This window comes from Hyperoodon ampullatus (genome assembly GCF_949752795.1).
Source record: "Hyperoodon ampullatus genome assembly, chromosome: 5".
NCBI lineage: Eukaryota > Metazoa > Chordata > Mammalia > Artiodactyla > Ziphiidae > Hyperoodon > Hyperoodon ampullatus.
The window spans coordinates 90,557,609-90,577,597 of record NC_136918.1 but is presented as its reverse complement, the minus strand read 5'-3'; the positions used below and the strand labels follow the sequence as shown (position 1 = coordinate 90,577,597).

The following is a 19,989-nucleotide window of genomic DNA, read 5'->3' as shown; positions in this document are numbered from 1 at the left end:
AAAAACAAAACAGCTGCATTTTAGTTTTGTTTTTCGTTTTGTTTTTTTTTTTTTGCTGCCAGTAGGATAAGGCTGCATATTGATAGACTAGTGCAGGAAAATAGACTCAGTTTAATGCAGTTCAATTTAATTTGAATCAGTTGATTCAACTAAGTTCAGTCATGTTTACTGAGGGCTATTATATGAAGCTATTGTATGAAAGGTCCTGTGTTAGGTGCTGAAGGCATACAAATCGGAGTAAAATGCAGCACCAGACTTCAAGAAGTGTGTAATCTACTCAGGAACTTTGAAATGTACATACATAACCATAATACAGAGAGGGATGGCCTATGTACTAAGGATATGCAAATGTAAGAAAGAGCAGCCAAATCTGATTTGGGGGATCAGAGATGGCTTCATTCACCAGGAAGTACAAGATTTTCTGGCCCATGAAGGATCAAATACCTTTACTTCCCCTGCGAACCTGAGTTGCTGAGGCCACCTTCACCTGTGGGTCAAATTGGGGCCACATTCACCTAAATTTGTTTCATTTCACTGGCTTTTGCCTCTAAGCACAAGCAGCGCTCTACTTCTGCTTCAAAGTTTCACCCTGTAATTTCGGGACACTCCTTCAACAAGTTATTAAATCTCTCTGAGCCTCAGTTTACCCATCTGTAAAATGATAATACCTTCATCATAAAATTGTCACTAGGATTAAATGAGACTGTATATATAATTTATGGAAGAACTATTATTACTTTACACTTGCATTATACACTTCAGCCAAAACAACTAATGACCCATTTTGTGAAAGAAGTAAAAGAGATAGGATGCAACCCTGCTCCCATCCCTCCTCCAGACAAGGCTCATTTTAGGTGCCAAAAGTTGAAGAATGATGGAAGGAAGAGAAGAAGAGGGAAAGATGAATTTCTCCTTTGGTTCTATAAACTTTAAATAACAAGAAAGTACTTTCCCTTTGGTTTTCTTGAGGTTCTTCTAGTCTATCACACAGGTGCATATTTATACCACTCCATCAAGTGATAAACAAGGAGGCTTACAGAAATGTGGCAGTAGCTGTTGCACCAACAAAATCTTTTCTAGATGGACACATGGGATAGGCTGCCAAGACTCTGCTGTGCTTATTTCCAGATACCTGTCTTCCCAAGGCCTCCATCAGTAATTGGAAGCACAGCTCCCAGCTAGGTAGATCCAGGTTTCTAAACACTCTGTGATTCAAAGGTAAACATCCAGAAAGTCACCTCCTACCACTTTTCTATCCCTACACCTTACTTGTTACAGATTGCATAATATTGATGAGACTGGCTAAAAGATGCATAGTTTCTGTTAAGAATAAACTGTATGATGATGAAATTATTCATTTAACTGTTAATCATGCCACCGAAAAAGGGAATTGTTTGAAAAATCAAAATGAAAAAAAAAGTGTTCTGATTGCATTCATTATATACTTTTGTTGGAAACAAGCAAATTTTACCACTCAGTTAAACATTCCTTTGTTTTTAATTAAACGTTTTATTTTTAGATCTGTAGAAGCATTCACACTTGTAAGAAATAATACAGAGAAATCCCATGTGACCTTCACTGAGCTTCCCCCATGGTAATGTTTTACAAAACTATAATGCAGTGCAATATCACAACCAGGATGTTGACGTTGATATATCTACTAATCCTATTCAGATTTCCTCAGTCTTATATGTACTCATTTGTGTGTGTGTATGTATGTAAGAGAGATGGAGAGAGGTGTATTTAGTTCTATGCAATTTTATCATGTTTTGTGTGTGTGTGTGTGTGTGTGTGTGTGTGTGTTAGTTTCAAGTGTAGGGCAAAGTGATTCCGTTATACATATACATATATCCATTCTTTTTCAAATTCTTTTCCCATATAGGTTATTACAGAATATTGAGTATAGTTCCCTGTGCTATACAGTAGGTCCTTGTTGATTATCTATTTTATATATAGTGGTGTGTATATGTTAATCCCAAACTCCTAATTTATCCCTCCTCCCCACCTTTCCCTTTGGTAACCATAAATTTGCTTTGGGGGACTTCCCTGGGCAGTCCAGTGGTTAAGACTTCACCTTCCAATGCAGGGGGTACAGGTTTGATCCCTGGTCAGGGAGCTAAGATCCCATATGCCTAGCGGCCAAAAAACCAAAACATAAAACAGAAGCAATATTGTAACAAATTCAATAAAGACTTTAAAAATGGTCCACATCAAAAAAAAAAACTTTAAAATAATTTGGTTTCGAAGTCTGTGAGTCTGTTTCTGTTTTGTAAATCAGTTCGTTTGTATCACTTATATGTGGAATCTAAGAAGATGATACAATTGTATCATGTTTATGTTCACAAATCCACCACCAGTCAAGATACAGAATAGTTCCACCACCACAAGGGTCCCTTGTATTAACCTTTTATAACCACACCCACCCGCATCCATCCCTAATCCCTAATAAATACTAAAACGTTCTTCATCTATAATTTTGTCATGTCAAGAAGGTTATATAAATGGAATCATACAGGAAGTAACCAGTTGAGATTGGCTATTTTTACTCATCATAATTCCCTAGAGATTCATCCAAGTTGTGTCTATCGATAGTTCTTATTGTATTATTATTGTTGAGTAGTAATCCATGGTGTAGATGTATCTTAATGTATTTAACATTCATCTGTTAAGGACATCTGGGTTGTTTCCAGTTTTTGCCTATTACTAATAAAGCTGCTGTGAACGTTCTTATACAGGTTTCCGTAAGAACACAATTTTTTTTTTTTTTTTTTTTTTTTTGCGGTACGTGGGCCTCTCACTGCTGTGGCCTCTCCTGTTGTGGAGCACAGGCTCCAGACGTGCAGGCTCAGCAGCCATGGCTCACGGGCCCAGCCGCTCCGCAGCATGTGGGATCTTCCCGGACCGGGGCATGAACCCGTGTCCCCTGCATCAGCAGGCGGACTCTCAACCACTGCGCCACCAGGGAAGCCCCACAAGTTTTTATTTCACTGAGATAAATCCCTAGTGGTGCAGTTGCTGGGTTGTATGGTTAGTTGTACACTCAGATTTGTAAGAAACTGCCAAACTGTTTTCCAAAGTGACTGTACCATTTTCTATCCCCACAGCGATGTGTAAGTGAGCCAGTTTTTTCACCTTTTTTGTTTTGTTTCGGTATGTTTTTTAACATTACATTAGTCTGTGTGGATGGTAAAATTAGTAAATAAATACACAGCCCATATAAGAACAGCCTGTAAAAAGTCAATTCAAAAAGTCCAAAGGGTAAAAAGGTAGGAGTTATATAAAAAGGCCATCTCATGCAGCAGCCTCTCTGACTTGTCTCAGCTCATACGGCCTCCAGGTATGCAGCAAATGCTTCATATTCCTGTAAAGTACCCCATATGCCCTAAAGCTTTGCTCAGTCTAAATTAAAATAAATAAATCTTTTCTTTCCAAAACAGGAATCATGGCCTATAAAATGCTTCAAGTGGCCCTGTGTTCAACATTGCTTATAGGTAAGAGCCTATTTCTTTTTTTTTTTTTTTACCATGTCTTTTACAACTGTTAGGTTGATTGATAACCCCTTTTGACTTTTTAAAGAAATGAACAAACATGTTTTGTTCATAGACCAATTCTAAAGCATTGGGGAAACCAAACTATTGTGTCATGCTGTGGTTTTGGACATGTTAGTGTTAATTGTATGTGCGATCATTCTATTCCTAATTATGTATTAACATGTTATTATTGCTAAGAAGTCTATTTAACTGCTACCTCCAAAGAAGTGCTCTTTGAACAAAGAAAGTTTTTCAATGTCTTTTATAAACTGTAATACTTACATGATACAATTATGTGGAAACCTAAGGGACTTTGAGAGTGTGAATTCATTAACCTTTCAGGCAAGCTGTAGCTCAGAGAAGTGCTGAAGGCACCGAAGGCCAGATGATTTGCTGCCAAAGTGACCCAGTAACTCAGTGGCTTATATCTGAATTGAACTGAGAGGTCATTTTGTATCCAAAACTGCAAATACTTATAAAGGTGTAAATTATTTTCATGCTTAAATCTTTATAATTTATAAATACTTCTGATGAAGGTGCTTAAATCAGAATAAATTTCTAATTTTATGATAAGCTTGAGACCCAAGCAAAAGAAATATGTATTTCGCTTGAGATACACACATAGATAGATATAGATATATATTTAGAGTATGAATCTAGATATGTGTGTACACATACATATGTGTATATGATTAGCCCTTTATTCCTAAGCACATGAATAATTTTAACAAAGAGTTTTAATCATCTGTATTGCAGTTTGCATTTAGGACATGTTTAAACAAACGATTTAGTAAATTTTAGCCAAGTTATTATTAAGAAGTTATCATCAAGGCAAATACAGTCACACCCAGTTACAGCCCACACATCCAGCTGAGGTAAGTGAGGCTGGCTCAGTTTAAGAGCGTGTCTGAGGAGCAACTGTAAACTGAAGTCAGGGGCTGGTTATAATCCATCAGTACAACGCTTTGCCTTAACTGCTCATCCATGCAGCTGACTTTAGAGTGGGTGATCCTGGATGATAGCAAGGGTAAAAGCACTACAGTTGGTCCACATTCACCTGTGAACACTGCAGAGTCAAAAATACCAGCCAGGGCTTCCCTGGTGGCGCAGTGGTTGAGAGTCCGCCTGCCGATGCAGGGGATGCGGGTTCGTGCCCCGGTCTGGGAGGATCCCACATGCCGCGGAGCGGCTAGGCCTGTGAGCCATGGCCGCTGAGCCTGCACGTCTGGAGCCTGTGCTCTGCAACGGGAGAGGCCACAACAGTGAGAGGCCCTCGTACCACAAAAAAAAAAAAAAAAAAAAAAACGGCCAAAAGGAAAATGGTTCTATAAACTGACTTTCATTGACTTTCTTTAAAAACAAGTTGGAATTAACTTTAACTCCAGATGAGATGAAAATATGTCTACCTATAAAGATGACTGGTTTGACTAACTTTACTTGATTGATAAATAAATAAGTAAGTAAAATTAGGTAGTTGAAGTTCATGAAAGAACAAGTTGAGGATCAGAATCCAAGGACAGAGGGAGGTTTACACTGCTGGATTAACCCTACAGATCTCAGGAAAGAATCCTTTACTGCTTACAGGAGGAGGGGACTGCAGTCTTTAGAACCAGATTCATTTGTTACACTAAAAACTAGTTTAACTGACATTTTCTAAATCACATAGCTCTAAAGTAGGAAACAGTAGCTTGAACCAACTTTTTTCTTTCCCCACCCACTCCCCCCCTCCTTTTTCATTTAAGAATGTAGCCTATTCATCTGCACTTTCCTGGAGCCCTTCTGCTTGCCATAAGAAAACAACAATTTTTAAAAGTTCATTTTTATTATTTAAAAAAGTTTTCTCTGTTACAGATTAGTTGTCTAATAAATTACTTTTGTCTAGAACTTAATATGAAGTAAGTAGGGAAAAGATCTCATTATCCATTTCCCTAGTGGTAAAGCTGAAGCCAAAAATGATGAAGAGCCTACTCAGGTAATTAAATTTATGAGCAGAGTCCCCAAATTATTTTACTGATTTTCCCAAAATAGTAACTTATACACATTGGGGCTGATTCCCTGGTCAGACAATTAGAAGTCTAAGTGTCATGATTTGATTAAAAAACAAAACAAAAATCCTCTCTTTAGCATTTAGGTCCAGAATTGCCTTCTCCTATAATAAGACATCAAATAGTAATATTACTATTTTAAATCTTTATTATGTGTCAGGGTCTTTCCATATGTTATTTCAACTCACATAATCACTCTGAAAATAGGTGTTGTGAGTCTCATACAAAGAGGAAACTGAGGCTTGGAGAAGTTAAATGACCAAGCTACACAGTCAGTCAATGGTCGATGCCAGGGACTTCCCTGGTGGTGCAGTGGTTAAGAATCCGCCTGCCAATGCAGGGGACACCGGTTTGAGCCCTGGTCCAGGAAGATCCCACATGCCACAGAGCAACTAAGCCTGAGTGCCACAACTACTGAGTCTGAGCTCTAGAGCCCGTAAGCCACAACTACTGAGCCCGCATGCCACAACTACTGAAGCTCATGAGCCTAGAGCCTGTGCTCCACAACAAGAGAAGAGAACAGTGAGTGAGAACGCAGTGAGAAGCCTGCGCACCACAATAAAGAGTATCCCGGCTCGCTGTAACTAGAGAAAGCCCGCGTGCAGCAATGAAGACCCAATGCACCCATAAATAAATAAATAAATAAATAAATAAAAATTTAAAAAAAATTATCAATGCCAGATATACATCTAAATTCTACATCCAGGTCTTCTGAGAACAAAACTCTTCTTTCTGCCACACAAACTGTCCCCTCTGTCACTGCAGTGCTGGGTATGGGATATGCAGGCATCAGATAGGCAGCAGAGCACACAACAAGACCTCCTCCCAAAAATGTAATATAGCCAATATGGTAGCCATTGGTTCCATAAGAAAAGGTCAGAAGTTAGGGAGCTGGGTGGTTTTATCTGAGAAAATAGAGTCAAACCAGGACATAATCAAGAACAGTTCCTCGTTGTACTGATTTAAAGAAAAGTCCCAAACCCAACTTGTTCCCCCTCAACAGGGCACTTTTATTTTAATTTTTAATTTTTTTGAAGTATAGTTGATTTACAATGTTGTGTTTCAGGTGTATAGCAAAGTGATTCAAATTCAGATTTTTTTTCCATTATAGTTTATTACAAGATATTGAATATAGTTCCCTGTGTTATACAGTAAGTCCTTGTTGGTTACCTACATTATATGTAGTACTGTGTACCTGTTAATCCAAAACTCTTAACTTCTCTCTGCCCCTTTCCCCCTTTGGTAACCATAAGATTGTTTTCTATGTCTGTGAATAGATTTCTGTTTTGTAAATAAGTTCACATGTATCATTTTTTAGATTCCACAAATAAGTGATATCATATGATATTTGTCTTTGTCTGACTTATTTCACTTAGTACAATAATCTCTAGGTCCATCCATGCTGCTGCAGATGGCATTATTTCATTCTTTTTTTATGGCTGAGTAATATTCCATTGTATGTATGTACCACATCTTCTTTATCCATTCATTGATGGAAACTTAGGTTTCTTCCATGTCTTGGCTATTGTATGAACACTGGGGTGCATGTATCATTTCGAATTAGAGTTTTCATCTTTTCTGGATTTATGCCCAGGAGTGGGATTGCTGGATCATATAGTACTTCTATTTTTAGTTTTTTAAGGAACCTCCACACTGTTCTCCATAGTGGTTGCACCAATTTACATTCCCGCCAACAGTGTAGGAGGGTTCCCTTTTCTCCACACCCTCTGCAGCACTTGTTATTTGTAGACATTTTGATGATGGCTATTCTAACTGGTGTGAGGTGATACCTCATTGTAGCTTTGATGTGCATTTCTCTAATAATTAGCAATGTTGAGCATCTTTTCACGTGCCTGTCGGCCATCTCTATGTCTTCTTTGGAGAAATATCTATTTAGGTCTTCTGTCCATTTTTTGATGGGGTTGTTTGTTTGGTTGATATTGAGTTGTATGAGCTGTTTGTATATTTTGGAAATTAAGCCCTTGCTGGTTGCATTGTTTGCAAATATTTTCTCCCAATCTGTAGGTTGACTTTTCATTTTGTTTATGGTTTCCTTTGCTATGCAAAAGCTTTTAAGTTTAATTAGGTCTCATTTTTTTTTTTTTTTCCGGTACGCGGGCCTCTCACTGTTGTGGCCCCTCCCAGTGCGGAGCACAGGCCCCGGACGCGCAGGCTCAGCGGCCACGGCTCATGGGCCCAGCCCCTCCACAGCATGTGGGATCTTCCCGGACCAGGGCACGAACCCATGTCCCCTGCATCGGCAGGCGGACCCTCAACCACTGCGCCACCAGGGAAGCCCTGTTTGTTTGTTTTTGACAAGAGCTTTTAAGCTCACATTTTCTTCCCCACAACACTGTCAGCACCTCTGATCCTTCCCTTTGCCTTCCTCTCTGCATAGAAGGAATGGACCTTCTCAGTCATCACTGCAGCCCTCCACTTCCTCGGAGAGCCTGCATTCCCTGATATAGTTTTAGTTTATTATATAAGATTTTGTTCTTGGGACCTCCCTGGTGGAGCAGTGGATAGGACTCCGCGCTCCCAAGGCAGGGGAGCTGGGTTCGATCCCTGATCAGGGAACTAGATGCCACATGCATGCTGTGACTAAGAGTTTGCATGCCACAGCTAAGGAGCCCACCCCCCGCAACTAAGACCTGACGCAACCAAATAAAAAAAAAGAACTCAGTTTTGAAAGGTATCATCTAACCAGATGGGAACTATATATAAAAAAAAAAAAAGATTTTGTTCTTAATTTTACCTACTCACTTTGGCTTAAGATTGATTGATGCTGTCAAAGAGGTGGGTAGTGAGAGTAAACTGGAAAATAACTTGGTGGGAGAAAAAATGCCACTGCCTGTGACTAGATTCATTGAGCACTCTTGATGTTGTAGAAAAACTGTTTTCCTACCCACGTGCCACCATTGGTCATGGCTCTAGGGTTGGGAATCCCGTCCACACACACATAGGCAGTGACACAGAAGGGGTCACCATTGATTGAATCATATAAAATGCTGCCTTTTGTGAGTCACAGATGTCTCTGTCCACAAAATTCAGAACTAATAAAAGACCTGCCAGCGTCAAAACTATGCCCCAGGGAATTACGTGGCCATGCGTGTGAGCACGTATGTGGGTGTATGTTAGTGCACTAAAAGCGGGTTAAAACAGATTGAAGTTAAACTCAGGTAATACCAGTTTCTGTTTGCTTTTCAAAGTACTCGACACATTGGCAATGGTAACGTCAATAAAGCTGAAGTTCCCGAGTTAAAAGTTCAGTTTCGAAGTGGTTTATTAACAGACAGTTTAATAATAAAATCATGGGGATTTGTAAGCTGGTCCTGTAGTTCAGCACCTCTTCTTTTCCAGTTTGCTTCCATCAACCCTCTTTGTTTTCTGCCTATACTTCCCCTATTTGCCCTGCCCCTTTCCCCATGGCTTTTCACCGTTTGTAACCTTTGTAACCTCCCTTCTTCCATCTCTCCTTCCTTTGATTTCTTTTCTTGATTTCTCTGTTCACTTTCATCCTTTCTTTTTCTTCTTCACAGTTTTTCTCTCACAATCCAAATTTCTCCTCTCTCTCTCTCTCTCTCTCTCTCAACTTTATGTGAATTGCAGCCAAGTGAGAAAATCTATTATACTAAAATACAACTCTTCAGTCTTCTGCCACAAAGTTTTGGGTCAGTGACTAAAGTTTAGAGTGGGAAGGAAAAAAATAACAATTTCATTATTTGTAAAGAAAATTCTTTACAACGCAGAGAATATTCAAGTCCAAAAAATATGAACCTAAACATGCGTATTTTAATCTCTCATAAAATTATAAAATTTCTCCTACAATTAGAGAGATCTTTGAAAATTTTATCATATTTCCAAGACATCTGTATATCCTTTACTCCCCATCCTTTTTTGTACTTAATTACTAGTGACCATTTATACTTTATTTTAGTACTTAAATTATAAGCACACATAATTGCCTGGGCACTTATTTCATCTTTTTTTAAAGACATAAACATCTTAAGGACAGGGACAGAGACTCAGTCCAACAAAATAGTAAATAAAAAATATTATTCTTTTTTTTTTTTTTTTTTTTTTTTTTTTTTGTGGTATGTGGGCCTCTCACTGCTGCGGCCTCTCCCGCTGCGGAGCACAGGCTCCGGACGCGCAGGCTCAGCGGCCATAGCTCACGGGCCCAGCCGCTCCGCGGCACGTGGGATCCTCCCAGACCGGGGCACGAACCCGCGTCCCCTGCATCGGCAGGCGGACTCCCAACCTCTGCGCCACCAGGGAAGCCCAAAAATATTATTCTTTACTTGCTTATACTGAGTGCTAAGTGCTTTACTTGCAGAATCCCATTCCTAAGTATTTTTGAGCTTGTGGCAGGACTGTACTGCTAATCTCCATCTCCAGTACAAACTTCAGTATCACCCAGCACATAAGGGAAATAGCTAGATGAGGGCCTATCCCGTGAATCTGCCAGACTTCTAGTGTCTTTTGTCCTCACTGAATCCTTCATAGACATTGAAGGTTACATGAGGGAAGGAGTTTACAGTTGCAGCCATCCAGGGAAGACAAGCTCCTGCTAGTTGAGTGCCCTGGTCTATGCTCTTTTTTTAATTTTTTTTTTCCCTGTTTCTTAGTGAGGCTCTGTGACAACACACCTGTTGGATTCTCTGACACCTTCTGACACACAACACTCCCCTTCTGAGTCCTGGTTTTGATCAAGTTGAGAAATAAACCAGAGTTGATTATGTAAAGCAACCCATTTCCTTTATCACTGAGAGGCTAACTAGGAAAATATAGCATAGTATAAGTACGTACAGGGCCAGGTGACGGGACCCCAGAATTGGGCGAATTTCATATACGATTTCAGGTTGCAGAACCAGAACCGCAAGTTCTGAGAAAGGGCAGCTCACTCCAAGAAGAAAAAGGAAGAATAAGCTGGACATGCCAAGTTATGTCTCTTGGATTTACCAAGAGGGAGCTCTAAATGAGACCCCTCTGCATGGGAGAAAAAGGAATCTGCCATCAGACTCTGCCCTTTCATTCTGCGTCTTAAGTTGCACATCAGGCTTTCTGATCTTTTCAGTGTATAGGTTCTTACCACAAGTAGGAACAGTTATGAGTATAGTATATAGACCAGTTCACGGTCATGAGCATAGTATATAGACTATTCAGTCATTTCCTCATTATCAAATTTAAAGACTCTTTTTCAACCTCCTCTGGGCGATGGCAATATAGGAAGTCTTTCCACTTCTAATTATATAGCTTCCTTACTTCCACACTGCCTATCAGCCCGTGATGGGCACTCATCTCTTTGTGCCTAATGGGAATACATTTTTATTTGTTTTGCTTTAATTATTGGCCAGGTCTATTTTGACTTCCCTTTCACTTATTTCTGTCTGTCTCAGTTCGGACAGAAATAAGTCTCAGCATGTAAAGTCCTTGACAGTAGTAGGGGCTGTGCCCACTTAGCATATTCTGTATGCTTCCAATGATATAATACCATACAGAGAAAGAAATTTTCAGTTAAGGACCTATTTGTTATGAATATATTCCAGTTCAAAATATTAGAGCTGAAAGAGATCATATGATCCAGCCTTGTTTTGCAGAGCATAAAATGGAGATGCAGGAGTAAGAAGTGACTCTGGATCTCTGATCCTTCTGGGCTTGCATGGGGAGAGCTGTGATCTCAAATCTCTCCACACTCTTAAGTGTCTGCCTTATTTCTGTCATACAGACTTTTCTGCAGAGGATATTCCAGAAATGTTTAGATAATAGGACGAAGCTTGACAGGTCCTATTACAACTGACTGTGATACAGCATGAAAGCAAGGAGGGTATATAGGGAGTTGGAAAGGAAGAGAGGAAGATTTTTTTTACAGCTTATGATTATAAAGTTTAAAACTAACCTGGCTGATACTGCCTACATTAAAACACACACACACACACACATACACACATATTTAAAAACCGAAAGAATAATAAAACTCAGGGTTCAGTTTCAATCCCCAGCAGTATTATCTAGGCTTACAAACACAAAACTCTGATCTTGCTCTCACTAACTTTCAAGGTTGATCAGGCAGAATGAAAAAGGGAGGGAAAATTTCTCAAGCAGAGAGGATAATAGCATGCCCTTCTATATTACTCCCATTTTATTTCCAGCCCTGCCACTGACTTACTATGTGACCTTGAGTGAGTCATTTCATCTCTGTGTATCAATTTTCTCATTTGTGAAGTAGGATAATAAATACTGCTTTCTGTCTCTCTCATGGGTGATGTTATCACCACCAATTAATATTTATTGGGTGCCTGTTGGGCGCATAATGCTGAGGTAGGAACTTTGTTCTGGGAGGTGGGGGGAAGAAGAGATGGAACATTTTCCATGAGCAAAGAGATGGAAGATTTACAAAAGACAGAATTATTAGAGCTTAAAATAGCTATGGCTTATATTTTAAAGCATGCCTCTCTGCTAAGATTTATGAATAGCATTTTTTTCTTAGTTATTGTACAATGCACCAGGATAATTATGGTACAGAATATTGGTTTTACTTTTGGATGATTCCAAGTAACACCATTTTAAGCAATTACTGTAATTTCTTATGTGGCTGTAAATTATATTCTAAACATAGTTTTTTTAGAAATATTTATTAGATATTGATGGTATTGGGTCTACTTGCCTAGCCACTACCTTTGTTTCCCTTTTTTTAATAGAAAAAATCTACATTAAACATGTAGCACTGTAACTGACACATTTTCTTCAAAAAGAATGAAGAGAAATTTGAAAAGTCACCTATTAACACATCCCAGGTAAAACCAAAATTTTGATGCTGGTTCATCCAGAGAAATCAGCCCAAAGGAATGAGAGTTTTCTGTTCTCTCCAAATCAATCCTGTCTTCCCATTCCTGCTGTCACTTACCTGATTCTGGTCCTACTAATCTCTCATCTGGACTATTCGAAGAGCATCGACTTTGTATCTCACTCTGCTCTCTTCCTCTTACCACCTGTCCTCCACAACACTGACAACGGACTTTGCAAAGGTTAATCTGTGAATAAATAAACAAAATGTTGGCATATACATACACAATATTATTCAGCCTTAGAAAGGAATGAAATGCTGGCCTATGCTACAACATGGGTAAACGTTGAAGATGTTATGCTAAGTGAAGTAAGTCAGACACAAAAGGACAAAGGTTGCATGGCTCCTCTTACTTGTGGTACCTAGAATAAGCAAATTCATGGAGACGGAAAGTAAATGGTGGTTACAAGGGCCTGGAGGAGAGGGTAATGGGAGTTATTGTTTAAAGGGTACAGAGTTTCTACTGGGGATGATGAAGTCTGGAGATAGTGGTGATGGTTGCATAGCACTGTGAATATATTTGATGCCACTGAATTGTACAATAAAAAATGGTTCAGGGCTTCCCTGGTGGCGCAGTGGTTGAGAGTCCGCCTGCTGATGCAGGGGACGCGGGTTTGTGCCCCGGTCCGGGAGGATCCCACATGCCGTGGAGCGGCTGGGCCTGTGAGCCATGGCCGCTGAGCCTGCGCGTCCGGAGCCTGTGCTCCGCAACGGGAAAGGCCACAACAGTGAGAGGCCCCCGTACCGCAAAAAAAAAAAAAAAGGGTTCAGAGAAGCAAGAAGTACTACAGTCCTGCAGCCTGTGGAACAAAAACCACATTCATAGAAAGATAGACAAGATGAAAAGGCAGAGGGCTATGTACCAGATGAAGGAACAAGATAAAATCCCAGAAAAATGGTTTAAATGGTAAGTTTTATGTTATGTATATTTTATCACAATAAAACAACAATTTTAAAAGTATATCTATCCTATCATTTTTCTTGTTCAGAAATGATAATTATTTATAAAGTCCAAACTCCTTGGTATGATGGCAATAATCCTTCCGAATGGAGCTCCAGCTCATCTTTCCAACATAACCTCTGACACATCTACACCACAAACAACCCTACCTTTCAATCACATTGGCAAAGCGAGGGTCATTGAACACGTGCCTTACTCTGCTCCTCTGTTCCTCGGCTCTCCAAGCTTCCTCAGCCTGACATGTATGCTCTTTGCTTCCACTCCCTTCCTCCTGGCTGTGGAAACTTTACATCCTTTGAAGGTTAACTCAAAACCAACTTCTCTGTGAGGTCTTCCTGCCAGTATTGGAATTAATCACTCCCCCTTCAGATACCTAGTCACAATAGATCTTTTTATAATTATTTTAAAACTCTGAATATAATGTGAGTTCCTTAGTGGCAAGGATTATTGTTTGTCTTTCCATGCAATGATGATTTTCAGAGTAGGAACTAGGGTGAGGCAAGTGGAGGTCTTATGGCACAAAATTTGTATAACCTTAACAGTTAATTCCTTCTTTTTTTGTATTTTTTTAATTGAGGTATGATTCATTTACAATGTTGCATTAGTTTCAAGTGTACAGCACAGTGATTCAGTTATACATATATATATTCTTTTTCAGATTCTTTTCCATTATAGGTTATTACAAGCTACTGAGTAGAGTTCCCTGCGCTAAACAGTAGGTCTTTGTTGTTTTATCTCTCTGCCCCTCCATCCCCCCTGCTATCCCCTTTGGTAACCATAAGTTCATTTTCTATGTGAGTTAATTCCTTCTTATATTTTATGCCCTACTGACCTCACTTCATCCTAGTCTCAACTCTGGTGATTAACAGTTTACCTTGACATTTGTTAGTGCTTATAATGCATTGTATTAGTTATCTACTACAACATAACTAATTTCCCCATACCTTAGCAGCTTAAAACAATGAACACTTATTATTTCACAGTCTCTAAGGGTCAGCAATTTGGAAGTGTCTTAGGTTCTGACTTAGGATCTCTCATGAGGTTGCAGTAAAGACATTAATGGGGGCTGTAGTCTTCTTTAGGTTTGACTGGAGCAAAAGCATTAGATTCCCAGGTGGTTCACCTACATTACTGTTGGTGGGACACTTCAGTTCTTTGACATGGGGGCCTCTCCCTCAGGGCTGCTTGAGTGCCCTCTCACATGGCAGCTGACTGCCTTTAGAGCAAGTGATCCAAGAGTGGGGCACTGCAGGAGCTGTAATGTCTTTTATGTTTTAGCCACAGAAATCACACACTGTCATTGCCTCAGTATCCTGTGGTTATACATGTCAACCCTACTAAGTGAAAGAGGGGACAACACAGGATAGGAATACTAGGAGGCAGTGATCTTTGGGGGTCATCTTAGAGGATAGCTTCCACAGACATGCTAGTTTGATTATATTGATTAGATTACCTAGCAGCGGGTCAGTATTACTTCTGGCATCTGTTACTATTATCTTCTGAAGTTGACATTTGCTTTTTATTTTTAAATCATTGAATAAATAAAATTGCTAACTTTATAAATGGACAATACATCTGAGTCATTCTCCTTTTTTCTTTTTTTTAAAATTTATTTATTTTCTTATTTATTTTTGGCTGCATTCAGTCTTTGTTGCTGCATGCAGGCTTTCTCTAGTTGCGGCGAGCTGGGGCTACTCTTCATTGTGGTGCACGGGCTTCTCATTACATTGGCTTCTCTTGTTGCAGGGCATGGACTCTAGGTCGGAGGGCTTCAGTAGTTGTGGCACACAGGCTCAGTAGTTGTGGTGCACGGGCTTAGCTGCTCTGCAGCATGTGGGATCTTCCCGAACCACGGCTTGAACCCGTGTCCCCTGCATTGGCAGGCGGATTCTTAACCACTGCACCACCAGGGAAGTCCCCTGAGTCATTTTTCAATCCTCCATTAGTAGTACAGTGTTTTGCACCCAGAGGCAGCTTGATTGATGTATAATATCCAGAGAGGCTGTCATTTTCAATACCTGTTTAGAACTAGAGCTGACTAGATTGACAAATTAAACTAGAGCTGATAACTAGAATGCTGCTTAGAGCTCAAGGCCAAGCTTGGGAAAGCATGAGATCATAAGGAATGTGTAAAGAATGATTATTTCCTTTTTTCTGTAAATACAAAATATTTGTATAATTACTGTTACTGCTATCTGGCCCCAAGCATTCCTCTCTCTTAGTAATAATATAGTGCAGTGGCTCTGAAGAGAGAATTCCATCTCCCCTTCCCACTAGCTCTGTAGCCTTGAACATATTATGTAACTTTTCTGTGCCTTAGTTTCCTTGTCTACATAATAAATTAGACAGTACCACTTCTTAGGTTTGTTGTATTAAATAAGGTAATTCAGGTAAAACATTCAGCATAATGCTCAATAAATGTTAACTAATTTATTTATTTACTTACTTATTTACTTATTTATTTATTGAAAACTCTAATCCAGCCACCTCTAACCATTGTTTTCAGACATTGGTCTTTAGATTCCTAATGTCATACCTTTGTTCACATCATTCTTTCAGCTTCAAATTAACAGACTTGCCCCTTCTCCCATTATGCTAAATACATTCTTTTCTTCAAGGAATAGGCTAAGCAATTTCCCTGACCATGAAAATATCTGCTTGTGCTCCAGTGCTCCAATGCTTCATATCAACACCTTCTCCTAAGCTCCCTTAGCACAATCAAATCCTGTGTTGCCTTGTTTTATTTTGTATCTTGGACCCTTCATCCCCTCTCCTATAGAAGGGAGGCTTCATATCTTATAGCAAACTCACTGTAACCCTGATCTATAGAGATTATTGGTCAATGAAGGCTTGTTAATGATGAAGATGTAGAGTGTCTAATGTAACATTACTTACAATTAGATTCTTAATAAATGCTTCTTTATCACAAGCAATGAACAGATTATATTGTTATCATGAATAAGTCAGGAGTATGTTCTTCCTTTATATTGATTCAAGTTACAACTCTGAACGTGATTGCAGTTTTTTTTAAGAATGAAAGCACAGGGCTTCCCTGGTGGTGCAGTGGTTGAGAGTCCGCCTGCCGATGCAGGGGACACGGGTTCATGCCCCGGTCCGGGAAGATCCCACATGCTGCGGAGCGGCTAGGCCTGTGAGCCATGGCCGCTGAGCCTGCGTGTCCGGAGCCTGTGCTCCGCAACGGGAGAGGCCACAACAGTGAGAGGCCCGCATACTGAAAAAAAAAAGAATGAAAGCACAATATAGACTGTTAAAATTTCAAGATCCTAAAGAAGTATGGGTTTTAAAATTTATTTTTTTTCTTAATTCTAGAGTGGGGAGAAGATAGAAAATGCAAGCCTGTTTGATTTAAAGAAGGCTCTATCAATGTTAACAATTTTAACTACAGTGTCAGATTTGGGTCAGTCTACTTCAAAATGAAAGATATGTTCTATTTTGGAAGGCTAGGAAAGCAAGAATAAGATTGTAGACTTCCAGGTTTGAACCAAGTGGTTTATATGTATTAATGTATCCAATCCTTATAGTAAGGCTGTTATTGTCTTACTGTGTTATTATTGTTTTTATTACTGTTGTACCCTTTATAGACAAGAAATCTAGAGCTCAGAGAAACTAAGCAACTTGCCTAAAAAAGTGACAGAGCTGAAATTTGAATTTAAGTCTGCAGGCTCCCATGCATGAACAGAAATTCTGAAAATCTTCTCCACCACCACACAGCACTGGTTTTCATGCTGTATGATATGCAGGTCACATAGGGTTGTGACAGTACAATGATGCCAAAGGACTGAGGAGCAGCCTTCTCCCCCAGGGCATAGCTTTTCCAGAGTTTCCTTCCCAGTTGTCCATCCTCCCAAAGACCACAGCTGCTTTAAAAGGACACACTTTCTTTAAGAGGAAACACTGAAATGTAAAACATTGCCTTAAGAAATGCTGTGCTTTTGGACTCAATTACAGGAGCGTTGGGAGCACCATTTTTATTGGAGGACCCATCAAACCAGTTCCTACATCTCAAAAGACACATATATTTTCAGGATTACTGGAACGCAGACCACAGTCCGAATACATGGGGAAACACACTGGCTGATCAGGTATTTGCATTAGAAAAAAATGGCCTTTCACCATCTCTCTTTTTATTTTATTTTATTTTTTTAATTTAATTTTTTTATTTTTCAAACTTTTTATTTTATATTGGAGTACAGTGATGAACAATGTTGTGTTAGTTTCAGGTGTACAACAGAGTGATTCAGTTATACATACACACCATCTCTCTCTTTTTTTTTTTTTTAAAGAAGATGTTGGGGGTAGGAGTTTATTAATTAATTAATTAATTTTTGCTGTGTTGTGCTTACCTTTTTGATGGAAGATGACATTGAAACTCCGGGTAAAACGAAACTGCTGAATTATCTGAGAATTTCAATTATTCATGATTTCCCTCTACAATTTAGCAACTTAGAAAACAAAACTGTACAATTAATAAATTAATTAATTCCTTCACTTATTCTTCTTTCTTTTCACATGTATCAGGCTCTCACTATCACCAGGCATCAGGGTTGTATAATGTCATAAGGAAATTGAAGTCCTTGTTCTTCTGGGGCCTGGGTCCTATCCTTATTCTGCTTGGCTGGGTTTTAGTTCATCCACTAGGATCAGTTTCTGCTTAGCATTTGTTGATGAAAAACCACCAGCTTGAATAATGCATTTAGTTTTATACCTGTTTTTCTCCAACAGGTATCATGTAGAAGTATTAAAACAAGACATTTGTTTATTCAGCAAATTAAATAATTACATAAGCTGGTAGACTGTGTCTTCTTTATGGAATATTGAAATTTTCAAGTACACTCCTGCCTATAATTGTAGACCATTGCTGTAATCAACTGACAGACACCATAATGTAACAAGACCCTACTACATTTGTTCATACTGTGGCCCCTCACATACTGCAAAACATTTGAGCACTGAAGTAAACAGGTCACTAAAAGTGTGAAAACCAAACCTTACTCAGTATTATTCTTCCACTGTATTTCTCTCAGTCTTTTAAGAATACCTGCATGATAATCAGAATAATTGATGCAACATGTGTTCTAAATACTCAGAGATCGTGACTTGAGTTTCCTTTTGTTGCAGGCTCATGAAACATGGACTGCTTTGAAAACAACAGCACAGTATTATCTGAATGTGAATACTTTCACCCTTGACATGTCTACTGCCCAGTAAATGTGCTTTGTCGGTTAAACCAGGATAGCAAGAATAGAGGGAGCCAAAAAGTGGTGATGTACCCAAACAACCAGCTTTGGAGGCCTGAGGGCAAATCCATACCGTCTACTAGGTTATTTATTATGTCTGCCTCATGGAGCTGTTGAAAGGAGTAAATACCAAAACCCACATACAGACCTAGAATTAGAAGTTCTCAATAAATGGTAGCTCTTAAAATGAGAACTAAAATAGAGACTGTAGTAATAACATTTACCAAAAAGGGGCTTTCATGGGAAAAGGAACTATAAAACAAAACAGTTGTGTCATTAAAACTGTCTGTCCAAAAAGAAAAAAAAAACTCTCTGTTCGTAGCTCCTGCTTTCTATTGCCTCTTCTTTGGGAGAGTTAGTTCACTTTTAATTCAAGGAAGGAAATGGGATCTCTCAAATGGAGCTCATCCTCTCCTCTTTTCTTCAATACTTGTCGTTTCCTAAAGCCAGTCTATTCCAAGACCATATTTTTGAAACTGTTTTTAATCAATGCTGTACTGCTGGACTTCCCTGGTGGCACAGTTGTTAAGAATCCACCTGCCAATGCAGGAGACACGGGTTCGAGCCCTGGTCCAGGAAGATCCCACATGCTGCAGAGCAACTAAGCCGGTGCACCACAACTACTGAAACCCAGGCGCCTAGATCCCGTGCTCTGCAACAAAAGAAGCCACCGCAACGAGAAGCCCACGCACCTCAATCAAGAGTAGCCCCCGCTCGCCACAACTAGAGAAAGCCCACATGCAGCAATGAAGACCCAATGCAGCCAAAAGTAAATAAGTTAAAAAAAAAAAGCTGTATTGCTGTGGGCAATAGAGAATCAAATCTTAACTCATACTGGGAAACATGATGATTAGGAATCCACTGGAAGCCACGTATCTGTAAAGTCTTCCTTAGCAATTTTGTAAAATTTGTGCAGGTTTTGCATTCTGGTCCGTAATATATTTATGTTTGTTTCACTATGAAATAATTTTAAAGAAATGTCACACCTGTTATCAGTCACTCCCCAACCCCACCATGCCCCAGCCCCTAGTAACCACTAATAAACTTTCTGTAGCTATAAAAAACTGAAAGAAATAACATTTTAAACTTACTGTCCGTGTGCTTTTATTAATCTTTCCAATAAAGCTGAAAAATTGACTCTGGAAAACTGGACTACATTTATCCTATAGTTTCCCATATATCCATGGAATACTTCAGTACTCTAGCTTGAGAAGTACTGAGAGATGATATACCCAATCACCAAGACTGCCCCCTGTAATCACAGATAAGTGGACTTTTTGCCTTCAGAAGTCTACTTCTCTGTATACCTAGGTCAATTGGTCTCTGCAGGGATTTCTTTTGGTAAATA

At 39.3% G+C, this 19,989-nt stretch overlaps 1 protein-coding gene across 1 annotated transcript; it reads left to right on the top strand.

Annotated features, from left to right (window-relative positions):
* Positions 1–3,442: 3,442 nt before the first annotated feature.
* On the top strand, positions 3,443–18,612 carry LOC307053292 (uncharacterized protein C3orf85; the record flags this gene model as incomplete). The annotated part of the gene is made up of 3 exons (XM_079704659.1): positions 3,443–3,491; positions 17,353–17,486; positions 18,523–18,612. 3 exons carry the CDS (start codon positions 3,443–3,445, stop codon positions 18,610–18,612), a joined length of 273 nt encoding a protein of 90 aa, XP_079560785.1.
* Positions 18,613–19,989: the final 1,377 nt, after the last annotated feature.